The sequence below is a fragment of the Chamaea fasciata genome, unplaced genomic scaffold (assembly GCF_029207755.1).
Source record: "Chamaea fasciata isolate MVZ Bird 193981 ecotype frontalis unplaced genomic scaffold, bChaFas1.0.hap1 SCAF_3, whole genome shotgun sequence".
Classification (NCBI taxonomy): domain Eukaryota; kingdom Metazoa; phylum Chordata; class Aves; order Passeriformes; family Sylviidae; genus Chamaea; species Chamaea fasciata.
Genome location: NW_027094088.1, coordinates 18,844,826 through 18,866,001, shown reverse-complemented (window position 1 = coordinate 18,866,001; position 21,176 = coordinate 18,844,826). Strand labels below are relative to the sequence as shown.

Genomic DNA, 21,176 nt, shown 5'->3' with positions numbered 1-21,176 from the left:
ACTGGAGAACCGCTCCCAGCCAACTGGGAAATCCCGCAGGTGCCTTCCCCTACAGGCAAGGAGGTTTCTGACTGGGCTGTGAGAGAGGCCCACCTTTATACTGTTGAATAAACAAGCTACCATAACATCTAGTGCAGGGGCATCTGGTTTTTTTTCTCCTCTTGGGATGCTCCCAAGGCCTTGGAGGACTCCAGGAGGAACCAAGGAAGTTGTCTGTGATCCTACGTCCCAAAAGAAGGCCAGATGTGGCCTTGTCCAGTTTCTGATTAGGGAAAGGCAAATCCACGTTTTGCCGAGGAGCGGATCTCGATAACATTTGGTTGGCAGGTTCACGCAGAGGCCAACTTTTGATCAAGAGCTCTTGTTCCTGCCTCAGTCAGGTCCTGTTGATGAAGACTTAGTACTTCAGTGTCCCATCCTCCCTCAGATTGTTCAACGGCAGCTTCTGAGCCAGGCTCAGAAGAGCAAACTTCTCCAGTACAAACTATCCATCCCTACCAATGGCAGGAAGTCAGAGCTATGTGATTTCCAAGCTCCCTTCCACCCCAAACCATTCCATGGCTGATGGATTCAGTGTTGCCCCTCCCCCAGTGGGCCCCGGTTGCACAGGCCCCCACAGCGCCCCAAACACGGAACCCAGCCCTCAGTGACATCAGCCCCGGGGCCGAGGGCACCACGGGCAGCGCGGCTGCTGCCGGGCACTGCGGCTGTGGCTGTGCTGCTGCACGGAGCCCTCAGTGCTTGCAGCTGACACGTGCCTCTGGCAGCCATGAATTGGCTCGGCCTCCTCGTCCTGCTGACCGTGGCCGGGCTGGCCCACGGCATACCGTACCCCTGCGGGTAAGTGGCCCCAGGCCCTGGGAGGGAGCCATGGCAACACTTGAGGCCTTCCCTGGAGGGGACCCGCCTGGCCCCCATGGCTGGCCCACAGCCTCCCACCCACCACGGGGAAGCCTCAGTTCCTTGGACAGACAAACATCCCGTGGGCTTCCCTGGCCTGCTGTGCCCGCAAACCCTTGTGGGGAGGGCAGAGGGCTGAGCTTCAGCCTGAGCCACAGCAGGCCACGCAGCAGCGTGGAAATGACTTTCTGCTTGCAGAGGTTCCTGCGGCCTCCGCGCTCCGCAACCCGACTACAGCTCCACGACTTATTCCACCGGCAACGAAGCTTACGACTACGGCATGACGCGCGTTGTGGGTGGAGTAGGCGCTCTGGAAGCATCCTGGCCCTGGATCGTCAGCATCCAACATCCAGGCCTGGGCCATTGGTGTGGAGGGTCTCTCATCACTGCCGATTGGGTCCTCACAGCGGCCCACTGCTTCGACAAGTTAGAGTAAGGCAGACTAGGGAATGGGGACACCCTCGCTACACCAGCAGGTGCCCTGTCAGCAGCACCACCTGCTACTCCCATCCCCTTTCCTCTCAGGCAGCCCAGCCGCCACAGTGCTCAGGAGAAGCCTGGGCTTGTGCCAAGGCTTCCTAGCAGCCTCCAGCTCGACATTCCCCCAGCCCAATGTGTGCGAGGGCACTCGCACCTGCCAGAGCACTGCGCTCTCTCTGCCTTGCCAAGCAGAGGAGAGGCAGCCGCTGGGCTGCTGTGCTACGTGGCCCTGCTCCCTCTCAGCCCTCTCTCCGTCTTCTTTCCAGTGACATCAGCATGCTGTATGTGGTGCTTGGAGCTACCGAGTTCACTCAGCCGGGCCCTGGGGCTGTAGTTCGCAACGTGAAGCAGGTGGTGGTTCACCCCTACTACAGGCGTGCCGACTTCAGCTACGACATTGCCCTGCTGCAACTGGACGGTTCTGTCCAGTGCAGCGCCTACATCCAGCTGGCCTGTCTGGCTGACCCCGCCCTAGAAGTCTCAAAGCTCGACAACTGCTGGATCGCTGGCTGGGGTTCCACCACTGCAAGAGGTGAGTTCCAGGAGTGAAACCTGAGCCAGCTAAGTGCACTGGGGAGAGGGTTTGGGCTTCCTCACAGCAGAGACCGAAGCCAGGCTGAAGGACGTACCCCGGTGCAGAGGTGGGCCTGGCCTGCTCCCCAAAGGCAGGAAGCAGGGACACCATGCCCCAGTGCCTCTGCAGAGGGAAAGCCGTGCCCAAGGGACAGGGATTCCTCCCCTCAGACAGGCAAGGAGAACTGACACGGGGATGCTGAGGGCTTATTGCTTTCTCTGCTCCCAGCTCAAGGTTCAAGTGGTCGCCTGCAGGAGGCCAAGGTCCAGCTCATCAATTCCCAGCTCTGCAACAGCACAGCCTGGTATGCAGGGCAAGTCCACCCCTACAACTTGTGCGCTGGTTACCCACAGGGCACCATCGACACCTGCCAGGTATGAATGTGTCACGAGCCTCTCAGCCCCCAGCAGCACCAGCAGCCCTGGCAGCACTGCCCAAACACCGCCCAGGGTCTGCTTTGCCCCGGCCAGTTCGCCCGGTCACCCTCCCAGCCCCAGCTCCCCCCCCCCCCCCCCCCCCGCCCCCAGCTGCTGGGGGGGCTTCCTACACCCTCCCCATCCACTCCTACTTGCCCAGTGCCCCCCTTGTGCCAGAAAGCCCAGACAGCCCAGCTGGTGGTCTTGGCAGCGCAGAGATCCTGGTGCCAAACATCCATCCTCTGCACATCCAGGACTCCTGCCTTGTGCAGAGAGGACAGAGAGAGCCCTACCCTCCAGGACCCCAAGCCATTCACAGCCAGGGCTCTGGAGGCTCCAGCCTCTGAGGAAAGCCTTCCTCTGCCTGGAATACAGTTCTGGCAGGGGCTGTGAGAGAAGAGGAGACAGCCCCAGTGCTGGCAGGGGCCACTCAACGCCACCTTAATCCTCTCTGCTCTATTGCAGGGTGACAGTGGTGGTCCTCTCATGTGCAAGGACAACACCGCTGAGTACTGGTGGGTTGTTGGCTTAACCAGCTGGGGAGAAGGCTGCGCCAGACCAAAGCGGCCTGGAATCTACACCTCCACTCGGCACTTCTATCACTGGATTGACTACAACATCCGTGCGTTCCACACAGCTGAAAGGGCTTCCTGAGCAGCAGGACAGGCAGGATCCAGGGCAGGCTGCAGTGCACCGCGACCATCTCCTGCTGGGGCAATGCCTGCTCATCCAAAGGCAGCCTCAGTGCCAAAACCCTGCTCTGCCCCGCCCCCATTTCTCTCCTGTGTGCAGGCAAACACTGGAGTTGATCTAACTGTTGAAATAAAGTTCCCTTTGTTCACAGGGAGCCGTCTTTTCAGTGTCATTCTAATTCCTGGGAAGGGCAACAAGTGCCACATTCGGCACCTGCAGAATGAGCCTGAGGCACGAAGGGACAGAGTGGCTCCAAAGAGCACCAGTGTGCCTGGTCAGAGAGCAGAGGGCTCTGAGCCACCATGGGCTGGAGGAAGCCGGTACGCCAAGCCCAGGAAGGGGATAGGACAAAAGCAGACACCTTGGGGACAGTGCTCAAATGCCCATGGGCTGATGATTTAGGGCCCGGTGTAAGCTTGGGCAAAGAGAAGAGACCAGAGACAGTCCCAAGCATGACAAGGGAAACTCCTGCCTCCTGAGTGGACTGCCAGTGATGGCTGGGAAGGCTGACGTGAAACAGAGATTGGACAGAGATAAAAAAATAAAGTAGGTATTTCTTGAAAGGCCTCCAGAATCCACCTTGGCCAGGACAGGAGCCTGATCGGGGCTATCCACAAAGTTGGACAAATAATGGCCACAAAATGGCTGACGGGTCACAAGATCTTACGTTTTTATAGGTTTTGGTCCATTTGCATATTGGGGTTTAATTGTCCAATTACAGCTTCAGCTGGTGGGGTCTCATCCTTCTTGTTTTCTCTCTTCAGTCCGCTGTTGTTTATGCTGTTGGCCTGAAAGTTGCCCTCGGTCCTCAGCAGGAAAAGGATTTGTTTGTCTGCTTCCTCTATAAAAAGAGCCTACTGGCACTTAATGCGAGGCTCAGAACTACACCCCGAAGCAGCACAGAACCTAAAAATACGAAAGCTAAAGCTCAAGGCATCACCAGTGCCCTAAGGCAGAGCCAGAGTTCACAGGGAGTAAAGGGGGACTGATGTGCTAGGCGGTCACACTTCACAGATATTCAAAGGAAGAGCTGGGCTCATTCTGGGGAGAGGAACCTGGCAGAAACAGCAGGAGAGCACACCAGGAATGCCCTGGAAGGCCAAAGTGAGTGGGCCAACAGCAGCTGCAACAGCAAGGCTGCTCACAGGCAGGGAGGGCCAAGCCTGGGAGCCATGGGAAAAAGATCCCTGGGCGTGGCTCCATATTTGGGAGGAGACAAAAGGCAGAGACAGGGAGGAGTCAAGGAAGATGAGGCTGCTGTGTAAGTCTGGCAAACGGAGAGAAGGAGCAGTCAAAGATCCAGCTGCACAGACACAAACTGCAGCTTGCTGTGCTTCTTTGTCTGAGTGCTGCACATAAGCACCACAGGATGGGCAAGAACCTTCTTATCTCGACTCACTAATTAACAAATCCTCTACAAACGGTTCAAATTTGCCCCAGAATTTAGACTCTTTTCAGTCAAACCTCAATATTTGGGGTGCTGGGACGGGCAAAGAAAAAATGATGGCATAATGCCATGGGGAAGACTTGTTGAAGGCAGTTGCTGTCTGTTCCAGGTGAAGGCAAGCGAACATTGACTTTCTAAATATAATGGAATGTTGCGGTGCGAAAATTATTACTGTGCAATTTTATGCAGAATGGTTTGTTCCAGATTAGCCCGTGTTCTAACCCCTTTGGTTTTTCCCTAGTTGTGGCTCCTGCCCATCTCCCTGCAACCCTGCCCAGACTCCGGTGGGGGGCTGGGGTGATTGGCAGAGCCTCTGACTTCCCCGCCCTGTATTATGTATCAGATGCCCTGTGTGCTGTCTTTTTGTCTTGGTAACTCCCACCCCACATGGTATTGGTCCTGGGCTAATCCCTGCCCCTTTCCACACCCCTGGTACTTAAGGTCAAGGAGAGCCCAGAGAAGTCATTTTTCACCTGGCCAGCTGGCAGCAATAGACCCATCTTGTCACCCACGTGAGAGTCTGCCTTTCTTCCACACCGAAGCCACACTTCTGCCTGAGGGCCAGGGCTCACACAGCAAGAAGGTACCGGAGTTGTACCCATTAATGCGTGTTCGGGACCGAGCTAGCCGTCGCAGCTCTGAACGCCCGCATTAATGGAAGGCTTCAAAATGCCTTGGGCTAGGTGTCACTCCGTCCGCTTCTGGACATTCTTCTTGGGTTCCAGGCAAACGGAGTCCTGTCTCACGGCATGTGGCATTCTTCCCTTTGTGTTAATCAAGATGGGCCGTGCTGAGAACAATCATGCCACATCTGTACTTGGCCCCGCCACCCTGGCATAAGATTCTTCAAATCTTTGCTGAAGCAAATTTCAGGGGCTGCCTGCTCACTAAAGACACCGAGTCCAAGAGTGTCACTCAGGGTTGGGGCTGATCATTACCCTGCCCAGAGGGGAGACAAGCTTAGAGCTGCCCAATCATCCTGGCACGACCTTGTTGTGCAAAATTCTGCTGCCCATAAGAGTTTCTCCCAGTTCTCTACAACTTTGGCCACAGACATGTCCTCACCTAAAACAGGGATATTTCCCATCACATCAGACACCTGGATGCATGTGAAACCCTCTTCTGCATGCCAAGAAGGGATTTCCACCCCCTTCTGTGTGTGCTCTAGCACCCATTTTGCGGCACGAGGGACGCAAGGTTCTCCCTGTGCCTGTCTGCAAAAGCCTTCAAGCAGAGACTCGAGCCCCTCTACCTCACAACTTACGGGGGCCCCCACAACTCCTCCGTGGCCACCTTACACTGATCGTGCTGCGCGCACCTTCTTCACCCGCTACCCCTGACTTCACCAAATCTGCAGCAAATGCCGCCACAAGAGAGAGGCTCAATTCCATGCTTATAATTTACACAGACTCTGCGCATGGAATTAGAACACTCCTCCCATGGCTCCTTCTTGCTCTAAAGATCCCAGGTGAACTCAGCAGTACCTGCTGTGACAGGACGGAGGCTCCAGCAGGACTGTCCTTCGGTCCCATCTGGGCTGCCAAAATGCTGAGGGATCTCCCCTGTGTGACCATTCCAGAGGCACAGGTGACTGCAACAAGCTGATGGGTGACCCGTTTGATTCCCTCCCCACACCGCTCTCAGCCAGTCAGAGCGGGTATCCGTACCCATTCAACCTCAGGGCTCTTTGCCCCAGCAGACTCACAGATGTCACATTCCATAAAGAGCCACCGGCTCCTGCTGCAGCACTCAGGGTCCGTTCAAATCCCTGGCCTGTGCCACAGCACCCTGTGCCCTCTGCCATGCAAAGGGTGGCAGTCTCTGGTCCCAGACTCCCACCAGCCAGAGCTCAATCTGCAGCTGGCACTGCAGCCGCACAACCAGCTCCCTGCCCCAAATGGATTCCTCAGCAGCTGCTGGCCTCAGAGACTGCGCAGCCTCATCCTGCAAGAAGAGGGGCCTAAAGAAAGCAGCAGAGAGCAGCCCTTCTTACAGGGGCAGGTCCTCAAAGGACAAGGGCAATGGCTTTACAGTGACAGAGGGTGGCTTCATACGAGATATTGGGAAGAAATTCTTGACTGTGAGGCTGCACGGATACTGGCATGGGTTGCCCAGAGCAGCTGTGGATGCCTGTTTTTCATGTAGGCAAGGTCAGCACAGAAGACGCAGACACCAACTTCAGGAATAAATGTCATTTACTGCAATTCAAAACCGCAACCAATGGGAAAAGGATAAGCTAAGCAATGCACCTAATCATTACTATAAAAGACTGCCTACAGTGATGAAGAAAGACACATCACAAGTTACCCTAATCCTTGACCATCATGCAGGTCTGCCCATCAAGTGGGGGAAGCCAGTGGCAGTCACAGTGAAGGACTGGAGAACCGCTCCCAGCCAACTGGGAAATCCCGCAGGTGCCTTCCCCTACAGGCAAGGAGGTTTCTGACTGGGCTGTGAGAGAGGCCCACCTTTATACTGTTGAATAAACAAGCTACCATAACATCTAGTGCAGGGGCATCTGGTTTTTTTTCTCCTCTTGGGATGCTCCCAAGGCCTTGGAGGACTCCAGGAGGAACCAAGGAAGTTGTCTGTGATCCTACGTCCCAAAAGAAGGCCAGATGTGGCCTTGTCCAGTTTCTGATTAGGGAAAGGCAAATCCACGTTTTGCCGAGGAGCGGATCTCGATAACATTTGGTTGGCAGGTTCACGCAGAGGCCAACTTTTGATCAAGAGCTCTTGTTCCTGCCTCAGTCAGGTCCTGTTGATGAAGACTTAGTACTTCAGTGTCCCATCCTCCCTCAGATTGTTCAACGGCAGCTTCTGAGCCAGGCTCAGAAGAGCAAACTTCTCCAGTACAAACTATCCATCCCTACCAATGGCAGGAAGTCAGAGCTATGTGATTTCCAAGCTCCCTTCCACCCCAAACCATTCCATGGCTGATGGATTCAGTGTTGCCCCTCCCCCAGTGGGCCCCGGTTGCACAGGCCCCCACAGCGCCCCAAACACGGAACCCAGCCCTCAGTGACATCAGCCCCGGGGCCGAGGGCACCACGGGCAGCGCGGCTGCTGCCGGGCACTGCGGCTGTGGCTGTGCTGCTGCACGGAGCCCTCAGTGCTTGCAGCTGACACGTGCCTCTGGCAGCCATGAATTGGCTCGGCCTCCTCGTCCTGCTGACCGTGGCCGGGCTGGCCCACGGCATACCGTACCCCTGCGGGTAAGTGGCCCCAGGCCCTGGGAGGGAGCCATGGCAACACTTGAGGCCTTCCCTGGAGGGGACCCGCCTGGCCCCCATGGCTGGCCCACAGCCTCCCACCCACCACGGGGAAGCCTCAGTTCCTTGGACAGACAAACATCCCGTGGGCTTCCCTGGCCTGCTGTGCCCGCAAACCCTTGTGGGGAGGGCAGAGGGCTGAGCTTCAGCCTGAGCCACAGCAGGCCACGCAGCAGCGTGGAAATGACTTTCTGCTTGCAGAGGTTCCTGCGGCCTCCGCGCTCCGCAACCCGACTACAGCTCCACGACTTATTCCACCGGCAACGAAGCTTACGACTACGGCATGACGCGCGTTGTGGGTGGAGTAGGCGCTCTGGAAGCATCCTGGCCCTGGATCGTCAGCATCCAACATCCAGGCCTGGGCCATTGGTGTGGAGGGTCTCTCATCACTGCCGATTGGGTCCTCACAGCGGCCCACTGCTTCGACAAGTTAGAGTAAGGCAGACTAGGGAATGGGGACACCCTCGCTACACCAGCAGGTGCCCTGTCAGCAGCACCACCTGCTACTCCCATCCCCTTTCCTCTCAGGCAGCCCAGCCGCCACAGTGCTCAGGAGAAGCCTGGGCTTGTGCCAAGGCTTCCTAGCAGCCTCCAGCTCGACATTCCCCCAGCCCAATGTGTGCGAGGGCACTCGCACCTGCCAGAGCACTGCGCTCTCTCTGCCTTGCCAAGCAGAGGAGAGGCAGCCGCTGGGCTGCTGTGGTACGTGGCCCTGCTCCCTCTCAGCCCTCTCTCCGTCTTCTTTCCAGTGACATCAGCATGCTGTATGTGGTGCTTGGAGCTACCGAGTTCACTCAGCCGGGCCCTGGGGCTGTAGTTCGCAACGTGAAGCAGGTGGTGGTTCACCCCTACTACAGGCGTGCCGACTTCAGCTACGACATTGCCCTGCTGCAACTGGACGGTTCTGTCCAGTGCAACGCCTACATCCAGCTGGCCTGTCTGGCTGACCCCGCCCTAGAAGTCTCAAAGCTCGACAACTGCTGGATCGCTGGCTGGGGTTCCACCACTGCAAGAGGTGAGTTCCAGGAGTGAAACCTGAGCCAGCTAAGTGCACTGGGGAGAGGGTTTGGGCTTCCTCACAGCAGAGACCGAAGCCAGGCTGAAGGACGTACCCCGGTGCAGAGGTGGGCCTGGCCTGCTCCCCAAAGGCAGGAAGCAGGGACACCATGCCCCAGTGCCTCTGCAGAGGGAAAGCCGTGCCCAAGGGACAGGGATTCCTCCCCTCAGACAGGCAAGGAGAACTGACACGGGGATGCTGAGGGCTTATTGCTTTCTCTGCTCCCAGCTCAAGGTTCAAGTGGTCGCCTGCAGGAGGCCAAGGTCCAGCTCATCAATTCCCAGCTCTGCAACAGCACAGCCTGGTATGCAGGGCAAGTCCACCCCTACAACTTGTGCGCTGGTTACCCACAGGGCACCATCGACACCTGCCAGGTATGAATGTGTCACGAGCCTCTCAGCCCCCAGCAGCACCAGCAGCCCTGGCAGCACTGCCCAAACACCGCCCAGGGTCTGCTTTGCCCCGGCCAGTTCGCCCGGTCACCCTCCCAGCCCCAGCTCCCCCCCCCCCCCCCCCCCCGCCCCCAGCTGCTGGGGGGGCTTCCTACACCCTCCCCATCCACTCCTACTTGCCCAGTGCCCCCCTTGTGCCAGAAAGCCCAGACAGCCCAGCTGGTGGTCTTGGCAGCGCAGAGATCCTGGTGCCAAACATCCATCCTCTGCACATCCAGGACTCCTGCCTTGTGCAGAGAGGACAGAGAGAGCCCTACCCTCCAGGACCCCAAGCCATTCACAGCCAGGGCTCTGGAGGCTCCAGCCTCTGAGGAAAGCCTTCCTCTGCCTGGAATACAGTTCTGGCAGGGGCTGTGAGAGAAGAGGAGACAGCCCCAGTGCTGGCAGGGGCCACTCAACGCCACCTTAATCCTCTCTGCTCTATTGCAGGGTGACAGTGGTGGTCCTCTCATGTGCAAGGACAACACCGCTGAGTACTGGTGGGTTGTTGGCTTAACCAGCTGGGGAGAAGGCTGCGCCAGACCAAAGCGGCCTGGAATCTACACCTCCACTCGGCACTTCTATCACTGGATTGACTACAACATCCGTGCGTTCCACACAGCTGAAAGGGCTTCCTGAGCAGCAGGACAGGCAGGATCCAGGGCAGGCTGCAGTGCACCGCGACCATCTCCTGCTGGGGCAATGCCTGCTCATCCAAAGGCAGCCTCAGTGCCAAAACCCTGCTCTGCCCCGCCCCCATTTCTCTCCTGTGTGCAGGCAAACACTGGAGTTGATCTAACTGTTGAAATAAAGTTCCCTTTGTTCACAGGGAGCCGTCTTTTCAGTGTCATTCTAATTCCTGGGAAGGGCAACAAGTGCCACATTCGGCACCTGCAGAATGAGCCTGAGGCACGAAGGGACAGAGTGGCTCCAAAGAGCACCAGTGTGCCTGGTCAGAGAGCAGAGGGCTCTGAGCCACCATGGGCTGGAGGAAGCCGGTACGCCAAGCCCAGGAAGGGGATAGGACAAAAGCAGACACCTTGGGGACAGTGCTCAAATGCCCATGGGCTGATGATTTAGGGCCCGGTGTAAGCTTGGGCAAAGAGAAGAGACCAGAGACAGTCCCAAGCATGACAAGGGAAACTCCTGCCTCCTGAGTGGACTGCCAGTGATGGCTGGGAAGGCTGACGTGAAACAGAGATTGGACAGAGATAAAAAAATAAAGTAGGTATTTCTTGAAAGGCCTCCAGAATCCACCTTGGCCAGGACAGGAGCCTGATCGGGGCTATCCACAAAGTTGGACAAATAATGGCCACAAAATGGCTGACGGGTCACAAGATCTTACGTTTTTATAGGTTTTGGTCCATTTGCATATTGGGGTTTAATTGTCCAATTACAGCTTCAGCTGGTGGGGTCTCATCCTTCTTGTTTTCTCTCTTCAGTCCGCTGTTGTTTATGCTGTTGGCCTGAAAGTTGCCCTCGGTCCTCAGCAGGAAAAGGATTTGTTTGTCTGCTTCCTCTATAAAAAGAGCCTACTGGCACTTAATGCGAGGCTCAGAACTACACCCCGAAGCAGCACAGAACCTAAAAATACGAAAGCTAAAGCTCAAGGCATCACCAGTGCCCTAAGGCAGAGCCAGAGTTCACAGGGAGTAAAGGGGGACTGATGTGCTAGGCGGTCACACTTCACAGATATTCAAAGGAAGAGCTGGGCTCATTCTGGGGAGAGGAACCTGGCAGAAACAGCAGGAGAGCACACCAGGAATGCCCTGGAAGGCCAAAGTGAGTGGGCCAACAGCAGCTGCAACAGCAAGGCTGCTCACAGGCAGGGAGGGCCAAGCCTGGGAGCCATGGGAAAAAGATCCCTGGGCGTGGCTCCATATTTGGGAGGAGACAAAAGGCAGAGACAGGGAGGAGTCAAGGAAGATGAGGCTGCTGTGTAAGTCTGGCAAACGGAGAGAAGGAGCAGTCAAAGATCCAGCTGCACAGACACAAACTGCAGCTTGCTGTGCTTCTTTGTCTGAGTGCTGCACATAAGCACCACAGGATGGGCAAGAACCTTCTTATCTCGACTCACTAATTAACAAATCCTCTACAAACGGTTCAAATTTGCCCCAGAATTTAGACTCTTTTCAGTCAAACCTCAATATTTGGGGTGCTGGGACGGGCAAAGAAAAAATGATGGCATAATGCCATGGGGAAGACTTGTTGAAGGCAGTTGCTGTCTGTTCCAGGTGAAGGCAAGCGAACATTGACTTTCTAAATATAATGGAATGTTGCGGTGCGAAAATTATTACTGTGCAATTTTATGCAGAATGGTTTGTTCCAGATTAGCCCGTGTTCTAACCCCTTTGGTTTTTCCCTAGTTGTGGCTCCTGCCCATCTCCCTGCAACCCTGCCCAGACTCCGGTGGGGGGCTGGGGTGATTGGCAGAGCCTCTGACTTCCCCGCCCTGTGTTATGTATCAGATGCCCTGTGTGCTGTCTTTTTGTCTTGGTAACTCCCACCCCACATGGTATTGGTCCTGGGCTAATCCCTGCCCCTTTCCACACCCCTGGTACTTAAGGTCAAGGAGAGCCCAGAGAAGTCATTTTTCACCTGGCCAGCTGGCAGCAATAGACCCATCTTGTCACCCACGTGAGAGTCTGCCTTTCTTCCACACCGAAGCCACACTTCTGCCTGAGGGCCAGGGCTCACACAGCAAGAAGGTACCGGAGTTGTACCCATTAATGCGTGTTCGGGACCGAGCTAGCCGTCGCAGCTCTGAACGCCCGCATTAATGGAAGGCTTCAAAATGCCTTGGGCTAGGTGTCACTCCGTCCGCTTCTGGACATTCTTCTTGGGTTCCAGGCAAACGGAGTCCTGTCTCACGGCATGTGGCATTCTTCCCTTTGTGTTAATCAAGATGGGCCGTGCTGAGAACAATCATGCCACATCTGTACTTGGCCCCGCCACCCTGGCATAAGATTCTTCAAATCTTTGCTGAAGCAAATTTCAGGGGCTGCCTGCTCACTAAAGACACCGAGTCCAAGAGTGTCACTCAGGGTTGGGGCTGATCATTACCCTGCCCAGAGGGGAGACAAGCTTAGAGCTGCCCAATCATCCTGGCACGACCTTGTTGTGCAAAATTCTGCTGCCCATAAGAGTTTCTCCCAGTTCTCTACAACTTTGGCCACAGACATGTCCTCACCTAAAACAGGGATATTTCCCATCACATCAGACACCTGGATGCATGTGAAACCCTCTTCTGCATGCCAAGAAGGGATTTCCACCCCCTTCTGTGTGTGCTCTAGCACCCATTTTGCGGCACGAGGGACGCAAGGTTCTCCCTGTGCCTGTCTGCAAAAGCCTTCAAGCAGAGACTCGAGCCCCTCTACCTCACAACTTACGGGGGCCCCCACAACTCCTCCGTGGCCACCTTACACTGATCGTGCTGCGCGCACCTTCTTCACCCGCTACCCCTGACTTCACCAAATCTGCAGCAAATGCCGCCACAAGAGAGAGGCTCAATTCCATGCTTATAATTTACACAGACTGCGCATGGAATTAGAACACTCCTCCCATGGCTCCTTCTTGCTCTAAAGATCCCAGGTGAACTCAGCAGTACCTGCTGTGACAGGACGGAGGCTCCAGCAGGACTGTCCTTCGGTCCCATCTGGGCTGCCAAAATGCTGAGGGATCTCCCCTGTGTGACCATTCCAGAGGCACAGGTGACTGCAACAAGCTGATGGGTGACCCGTTTGATTCCCTCCCCACACCGCTCTCAGCCAGTCAGAGCGGGTATCCGTACCCATTCAACCTCAGGGCTCTTTGCCCCAGCAGACTCACAGATGTCACATTCCATAAAGAGCCACCGGCTCCTGCTGCAGCACTCAGGGTCCGTTCAAATCCCTGGCCTGTGCCACAGCACCCTGTGCCCTCTGCCATGCAAAGGGTGGCAGTCTCTGGTCCCAGACTCCCACCAGCCAGAGCTCAATCTGCAGCTGGCACTGCAGCCGCACAACCAGCTCCCTGCCCCAAATGGATTCCTCAGCAGCTGCTGGCCTCAGAGACTGCGCAGCCTCATCCTGCAAGAAGAGGGGCCTAAAGAAAGCAGCAGAGAGCAGCCCTTCTTACAGGGGCAGGTCCTCAAAGGACAAGGGCAATGGCTTTACAGTGACAGAGGGTGGCTTCATACGAGATATTGGGAAGAAATTCTTGACTGTGAGGCTGCACGGATACTGGCATGGGTTGCCCAGAGCAGCTGTGGATGCCTGTTTTTCATGTAGGCAAGGTCAGCACAGAAGACGCAGACACCAACTTCAGGAATAAATGTCATTTACTGCAATTCAAAACCGCAACCAATGGGAAAAGGATAAGCTAAGCAATGCACCTAATCATTACTATAAAAGACTGCCTACAGTGATGAAGAAAGACACATCACAAGTTACCCTAATCCTTGACCATCATGCAGGTCTGCCCATCAAGTGGGGGAAGCCAGTGGCAGTCACAGTGAAGGACTGGAGAACCGCTCCCAGCCAACTGGGAAATCCCGCAGGTGCCTTCCCCTACAGGCAAGGAGGTTTCTGACTGGGCTGTGAGAGAGGCCCACCTTTATACTGTTGAATAAACAAGCTACCATAACATCTAGTGCAGGGGCATCTGGTTTTTTTTCTCCTCTTGGGATGCTCCCAAGGCCTTGGAGGACTCCAGGAGGAACCAAGGAAGTTGTCTGTGATCCTACATCCCAAAAGAAGGCCAGATGTGGCCTTGTCCAGTTTCTGATTAGGGAAAGGCAAATCCACGTTTTGCCGAGGAGCGGATCTCGATAACATTTGGTTGGCAGGTTCACGCAGAGGCCAACTTTTGATCAAGAGCTCTTGTTCCTGCCTCAGTCAGGTCCTGTTGATGAAGACTTAGTACTTCAGTGTCCCATCCTCCCTCAGATTGTTCAACGGCAGCTTCTGAGCCAGGCTCAGAAGAGCAAACTTCTCCAGTACAAACTATCCATCCCTACCAATGGCAGGAAGTCAGAGCTATGTGATTTCCAAGCTCCCTTCCACCCCAAACCATTCCATGGCTGATGGATTCAGTGTTGCCCCTCCCCCAGTGGGCCCCGGTTGCACAGGCCCCCACAGCGCCCCAAACACGGAACCCAGCCCTCAGTGACATCAGCCCCGGGGCCGAGGGCACCACGGGCAGCGCGGCTGCTGCCGGGCACTGCGGCTGTGGCTGTGCTGCTGCACGGAGCCCTCAGTGCTTGCAGCTGACACGTGCCTCTGGCAGCCATGAATTGGCTCGGCCTCCTCGTCCTGCTGACCGTGGCCGGGCTGGCCCACGGCATACCGTACCCCTGCGGGTAAGTGGCCCCAGGCCCTGGGAGGGAGCCATGGCAACACTTGAGGCCTTCCCTGGAGGGGACCCGCCTGGCCCCCATGGCTGGCCCACAGCCTCCCACCCACCACGGGGAAGCCTCAGTTCCTTGGACAGACAAACATCCCGTGGGCTTCCCTGGCCTGCTGTGCCCGCAAACCCTTGTGGGGAGGGCAGAGGGCTGAGCTTCAGCCTGAGCCACAGCAGGCCACGCAGCAGCGTGGAAATGACTTTCTGCTTGCAGAGGTTCCTGCGGCCTCCGCGCTCCGCAACCCGACTACAGCTCCACGACTTATTCCACCGGCAACGAAGCTTACGACTACGGCATGACGCGCGTTGTGGGTGGAGTAGGCGCTCTGGAAGCATCCTGGCCCTGGATCGTCAGCATCCAACATCCAGGCCTGGGCCATTGGTGTGGAGGGTCTCTCATCACTGCCGATTGGGTCCTCACAGCGGCCCACTGCTTCGACAAGTTAGAGTAAGGCAGACTAGGGAATGGGGACACCCTCGCTACACCAGCAGGTGCCCTGTCAGCAGCACCACCTGCTACTCCCATCCCCTTTCCTCTCAGGCAGCCCAGCCGCCACAGTGCTCAGGAGAAGCCTGGGCTTGTGCCAAGGCTTCCTAGCAGCCTCCAGCTCGACATTCCCCCAGCCCAATGTGTGCGAGGGCACTCGCACCTGCCAGAGCACTGCGCTCTCTCTGCCTTGCCAAGCAGAGGAGAGGCAGCCGCTGGGCTGCTGTGGTACGTGGCCCTGCTCCCTCTCAGCCCTCTCTCCGTCTTCTTTCCAGTGACATCAGCATGCTGTATGTGGTGCTTGGAGCTACCGAGTTCACTCAGCCGGGCCCTGGGGCTGTAGTTCGCAACGTGAAGCAGGTGGTGGTTCACCCCTACTACAGGCGTGCCGACTTCAGCTACGACATTGCCCTGCTGCAACTGGACGGTTCTGTCCAGTGCAACGCCTACATCCAGCTGGCCTGTCTGGCTGACCCCGCCCTAGAAGTCTCAAAGCTCGACAACTGCTGGATCGCTGGCTGGGGTTCCACCACTGCAAGAGGTGAGTTCCAGGAGTGAAACCTGAGCCAGCTAAGTGCACTGGGGAGAGGGTTTGGGCTTCCTCACAGCAGAGACCGAAGCCAGGCTGAAGGACGCACCCCGGTGCAGAGGTGGGCCTGGCCTGCTCCCCAAAGGCAGGAAGCAGGGACACCATGCCCCAGTGCCTCTGCAGAGGGAAAGCCGTGCCCAAGGGACAGGGATTCCTCCCCTCAGACAGGCAAGGAGAACTGACACGGGGATGCTGAGGGCTTATTGCTTTCTCTGCTCCCAGCTCAAGGTTCAAGTGGTCGCCTGCAGGAGGCCAAGGTCCAGCTCATCAATTCCCAGCTCTGCAACAGCACAGCCTGGTATGCAGGGCAAGTCCACCCCTACAACTTGTGCGCTGGTTACCCACAGGGCACCATCGACACCTGCCAGGTATGAATGTGTCACGAGCCTCTCAGCCCCCAGCAGCACCAGCAGCCCTGGCAGCACTGCCCAAACACCGCCCAGGGTCTGCTTTGCCCCGGCCAGTTCGCCCGGTCACCCTCCCAGCCCCAGCTCCCCCCCCCCCCCCCCGCCCCGCCCCCAGCTGCTGGGGGGGCTTCCTACACCCTCCCCATCCACTCCTACTTGCCCAGTGCCCCCCTTGTGCCAGAAAGCCCAGACAGCCCAGCTGGTGGTCTTGGCAGCGCAGAGATCCTGGTGCCAAACATCCATCCTCTGCACATCCAGGACTCCTGCCTTGTGCAGAGAGGACAGAGAGAGCCCTACCCTCCAGGACCCCAAGCCATTCACAGCCAGGGCTCTGGAGGCTCCAGCCTCTGAGGAAAGCCTTCCTCTGCCTGGAATACAGTTCTGGCAGGGGCTGTGAGAGAAGAGGAGACAGCCCCAGTGCTGGCAGGGGCCACTCAAGGCCACCTTAATCCTCTCTGCTCTATTGCAGGGTGACAGTGGTGGTCCTCTCATGTGCAAGGACAACACCGCTGAGTACTGGTGGGTTGTCGGCTTAACCAGCTGGGGAGAAGGCTGCGCCAGACCAAAGCGGCCTGGAATCTACACCTCCACTCGGCACTTCTATCACTGGATTGACTACAACATCCGTGCGTTCCACACAGCTGAAAGGGCTTCCTGAGCAGCAGGACAGGCAGGATCCAGGGCAGGCTGCAGTGCACCGCGACCATCTCCTGCTGGGGCAATGCCTGCTGATCCAAAGGCAGCCTCAGTGCCAAAACCCTGCTCTGCCCCGCCCCCATTTCTCTCCTGTGTGCAGGCAAACACTGGAGTTGACCTAACTGTTGAAATAAAGTTCCCTTTGTTCACAGGGAGCCGTCTTTTCAGTGTCATTCCAATTCCTGGGAAGGGCAACAAGTGCCACATTCGGCACCTGCAGAATGAGCCTGAGGCACGAAGGGACAGAGTGGCTCCAAAGAGCACCAGTGTGCCTGGTCAGAGAGCAGAGGGCTCTGAGCCACCATGGGCTGGAGGAAGCCGGTACGCCAAGCCCAGGAAGGGGATAGGACAAAAGCAGACACCTTGGGGACAGTGCTCAAATGCCCATGGGCTGATGATTTAGGGCCCGGTGTAAGCTTGGGCAAAGAGAAGAGACCAGAGACAGTCCCAAGCATGACAAGGGAAACTCCTGCCTCCTGAGTGGACTGCCAGTGATGGCTGGGAAGGCTGACGTGAAACAGAGATTGGACAGAGATAAAAAAATAAAGTAGGTATTTCTTGAAAGGCCTCCAGAATCCACCTTGGCCAGGACAGGAGCCTGATCGGGGCTATCCACAAAGTTGGACAAATAATGGCCACAAAATGGCTGACGGGTCACAAGATCTTACGTTTTTATAGGTTTTGGTCCATTTGCATATTGGGGTTTAATTGTCCAATTACAGCTTCAGCTGGTGGGGTCTCATCCTTCTTGTTTTCTCTCTTCAGTCCGCTGTTGTTTATGCTGTTGGCCTGAAAGTTGCCCTCGGTCCTCAGCAGGAAAAGGATTTGTTTGTCTGCTTCCTCTATAAAAAGAGCCTACTGGCACTTAATGCGAGGCTCAGAACTACACCCCGAAGCAGCACAGAACCTAAAAATACGAAAGCTAAAGCTCAAGGCATCACCAGTGCCCTAAGGCAGAGCCAGAGTTCACAGGGAGTAAAGGGGGACTGATGTGCTAGGCGGTCACACTTCACAGATATTCAAAGGAAGAGCTGGGCTCATTCTGGGGAGAGGAACCTGGCAGAAACAGCAGGAGAGCACACCAGGAATGCCCTGGAAGGCCAAAGTGAGTGGGCCAACAGCAGCTGCAACAGCAAGGCTGCTCACAGGCAGGGAGGGCCAAGCCTGGGAGCCATGGGAAAAAGATCCCTGGGCGTGGCTCCATATTTGGGAGGAGACAAAAGGCAGAGACAGGGAGGAGTCAAGGAAGATGAGGCTGCTGTGTAAGTCTGGCAAACGGAGAGAAGGAGCAGTCAAAGATCCAGCTGCACAGACACAAACTGCAGCTTGCTGTGCTTCTTTGTCTGAGTGCTGCACATAAGCACCACAGGATGGGCAAGAACCTTCTTATCTCGACTCACTAATTAACAAATCCTCTACAAACGGTTCAAATTTGCCCCAGAATTTAGACTCTTTTCAGTCAAACCTCAATATTTGGGGTGCTGGGACGGGCAAAGAAAAAATGATGGCATAATGCCATGGGGAAGACTTGTTGAAGGCAGTTGCTGTCTGTTCCAGGTGAAGGCAAGCGAACATTGACTTTCTAAATATAATGGAATGTTGCGGTGCGAAAATTATTACTGTGCAATTTTATGCAGAATGGTTTGTTCCAGATTAGCCCGTGTTCTAACCCCTTTGGTTTTTCCCTAGTTGTGGCTCCTGCCCATCTCCCTGCAACCCTGCCCAGACTCCGGTGGGGGGCTGGGGTGATTGGCAGAGCCTCTGACTTCCCCGCCCTGTATTATGTATCAGATGCCCTGTGTGCTGTCTTTTTGTCTTGGTAACTCCCACCCCACATGGTATTGGTCCTGGGCTAATCCCTGCCCCTTTCCACACCCCTGGTACTTAAGGTCAAGGAGAGCCCAGAGAAGTCATTTTTCACCTGGCCAGCTGGCAGCAATAGACCCATCTTGTCACCCACGTGAGAGTCTGCCTTTCTTCCACACCGAAGCCACACTTCTGCCTGAGGGCCAGGGCTCACACAGCAAGAAGGTACCGGAGTTGTACCCATTAATGCGTGTTCGGGACCGAGCTAGCCGTCGCAGCTCTGAACGCCCGCATTAATGGAAGGCTTCAAAATGCCTTGGGCTAGGTGTCACTCCGTCCGCTTCTGGACATTCTTCTTGGGTTCCAGGCAAACGGAGTCCTGTCTCACGGCATGTGGCATTCTTCCCTTTGTGTTAATCAAGATGGGCCGTGCTGAGAACAATCATGCCACATCTGTACTTGGCCCCGCCACCCTGGCATAAGATTCTTCAAATCTTTGCTGAAGCAAATTTCAGGGGCTGCCTGCTCACTAAAGACACCGAGTCCAAGAGTGTCACTCAGGGTTGGGGCTGATCATTACCCTGCCCAGAGGGGAGACAAGCTTAGAGCTGCCCAATCATCCTGGCACGACCTTGTTGTGCAAAATTCTGCTGCCCATAAGAGTTTCTCCCAGTTCTCTACAACTTTGGCCACAGACATGTCCTCACCTAAAACAGGGATATTTCCCATCACATCAGACACCTGGATGCATGTGAAACCCTCTTCTGCATGCCAAGAAGGGATTTCCACCCCCTTCTGTGTGTGCTCTAGCACCCATTTTGCGGCACGAGGGACGCAAGGTTCTCCCTGTGCCTGTCTGCAAAAGCCTTCAAGCAGAGACTCGAGCCCCTCTACCTCACAACTTACGGGGGCCCCCACAACTCCTCCGTGGCCACCTTACACTGATCGTGCTGCGCGCACCTTCTTCACCCGCTACCCCTGACTTCACCAAATCTGCAGCAAATGCCACCACAAGAGAGAGGCTCAATTCCATGCTTATAATTTACACAGACTCTGCGCATGGAATTAGAACACTCCTCCCATGGCTCCTTCTTGCTCTAAAGATCCCAGGTGAACTCAGCAGTACCTGCTGTGACAGGACGGAGGCTCCAGCAGGACTGTCCTTCGGTCCCATCTGGGCTGCCAAAATGCTGAGGGATCTCCCCTGTGTGACCATTCCAGAGGCACAGGTGACTGCAACAAGCTGATGGGTGACCCGTTTGATTCCCTCCCCACACCGCTCTCAGCCAGTCAGAGCGGGTATCCGTACCCATTCAACCTCAGGGCTCTTTGCCCCAGCAGACTCACAGATGTCACATTCCATAAAGAGCCACCGGCTCCTGCTGCAGCACTCAGGGTCCGTTCAAATCCCTGGCCTGTGCCACAGCACCCTGTGCCCTCTGCCATGCAAAGGGTGGCAGTCTCTGGTCCCAGACTCCCACCAGCCAGAGCTCAATCTGCAGCTGGCACTGCAGCCGCACAACCAGCTCCCTGCCCCAAATGGATTCCTCAGCAGCTGCTGGCCTCAGAGACTGCGCAGCCTCATCCTGCAAGAAGAGGGGCCTAAAGAAAGCAGCAGAGAGCAGCCCTTCTTACAGGGGCAGGTCCTCAAAGGACAAGGGCAATGGCTTTACAGTGACAGAGGGTGGCTTCATACGAGATATTGGGAAGAAATTCTTGACTGTGAGGCTGCACGGATACTGGCATGTGTTGCCCAGAGCAGCTGTGGATGCCTGTTTTTCATGTAGGCAAGGTCAGCACAGAAGACGCAGACACCAACTTCAGGAATAAATGTCATTTACTGCAATTCAAAACCGCAACCAATGGGAAAAGGATAAGCTAAGCAATGCACCTAATCATTACTATAAAAGACTGCCTACAGTGATGAAGAAAGACACATCACAAGTTACCCTAATCCTTGACCATCATGCAGGTCTGCCCATCAAGTGGGGGAAGCCAGTGGCAGTCACAGTGAAGGACTGGAGAACCGCTCCCAGCCAACTGGGAAATCCCGCAGGTGCCTTCCCCTACAGGCAAGGAGGTTTCTGACTGGGCTGTGAGAGAGGCCCACCTTTATACTGTTGAATAAACAAGCTACCATAACATCTAGTGCAGGGGCATCTGGTTTTTTTTCTCCTCTTGGGATGCTCCCAAGGCCTTGGAGGACTCCAGGAGGAACCAAGGAAGTTGTCTGTGATCCTACATCCCAAAAGAAGGCCAGATGTGGCCTTGTCCAGTTTCTGATTAGGGAAAGGCAAATCCACGTTTTGCCGAGGAGCGGATCTCGATAACATTTGGTTGGCAGGTTCACGCAGAGGCCAACTTTTGATCAAGAGCTCTTGTTCCTGCCTCAGTCAGGTCCTGTTGATGAAGACTTAGTACTTCAGTGTCCCATCCTCCCTCAGATTGTTCAACGGCAGCTTCTGAGCCAGGCTCAGAAGAGCAAACTTCTCCAGTACAAACTATCCATCCCTACCAATGGCAGGAAGTCAGAGCTATG

The 21,176-nt window shown here is 55.9% G+C and overlaps 3 protein-coding genes across 3 annotated transcripts; all 3 read left to right on the top strand.

Annotated features, from left to right (window-relative positions):
- Nucleotides 1–769: 769 nt before the first annotated feature.
- LOC136286229 (acrosin-like) lies at nucleotides 770–3,024 on the top strand. Its single transcript, XM_066177586.1, has 5 exons — nucleotides 770–840; nucleotides 1,099–1,332; nucleotides 1,647–1,912; nucleotides 2,183–2,328; nucleotides 2,836–3,024. The coding sequence occupies exons 1-5, from the start codon at nucleotides 770–772 to the stop codon at nucleotides 3,022–3,024; spliced, it is 906 nt and encodes a 301-aa protein (XP_066033683.1).
- Nucleotides 3,025–3,365: 341 nt separating this feature from the next.
- Nucleotides 3,366–9,909, top strand: LOC136286228 (acrosin-like). Its single transcript, XM_066177585.1, has 7 exons — nucleotides 3,366–3,383; nucleotides 7,262–7,395; nucleotides 7,984–8,217; nucleotides 8,394–8,399; nucleotides 8,532–8,797; nucleotides 9,068–9,213; nucleotides 9,721–9,909. Exons 1-7 carry the CDS (start codon nucleotides 3,366–3,368, stop codon nucleotides 9,907–9,909), a joined length of 993 nt encoding a protein of 330 aa, XP_066033682.1.
- A 341-nt stretch (nucleotides 9,910–10,250) lies between these two features.
- Nucleotides 10,251–16,793, top strand: LOC136286227 (acrosin-like). Its single transcript, XM_066177584.1, has 6 exons — nucleotides 10,251–10,268; nucleotides 14,145–14,278; nucleotides 14,867–15,100; nucleotides 15,415–15,680; nucleotides 15,951–16,096; nucleotides 16,605–16,793. The coding sequence occupies exons 1-6, from the start codon at nucleotides 10,251–10,253 to the stop codon at nucleotides 16,791–16,793; spliced, it is 987 nt and encodes a 328-aa protein (XP_066033681.1).
- The last annotated feature ends 4,383 nt before the right edge of the window (nucleotides 16,794–21,176 follow it).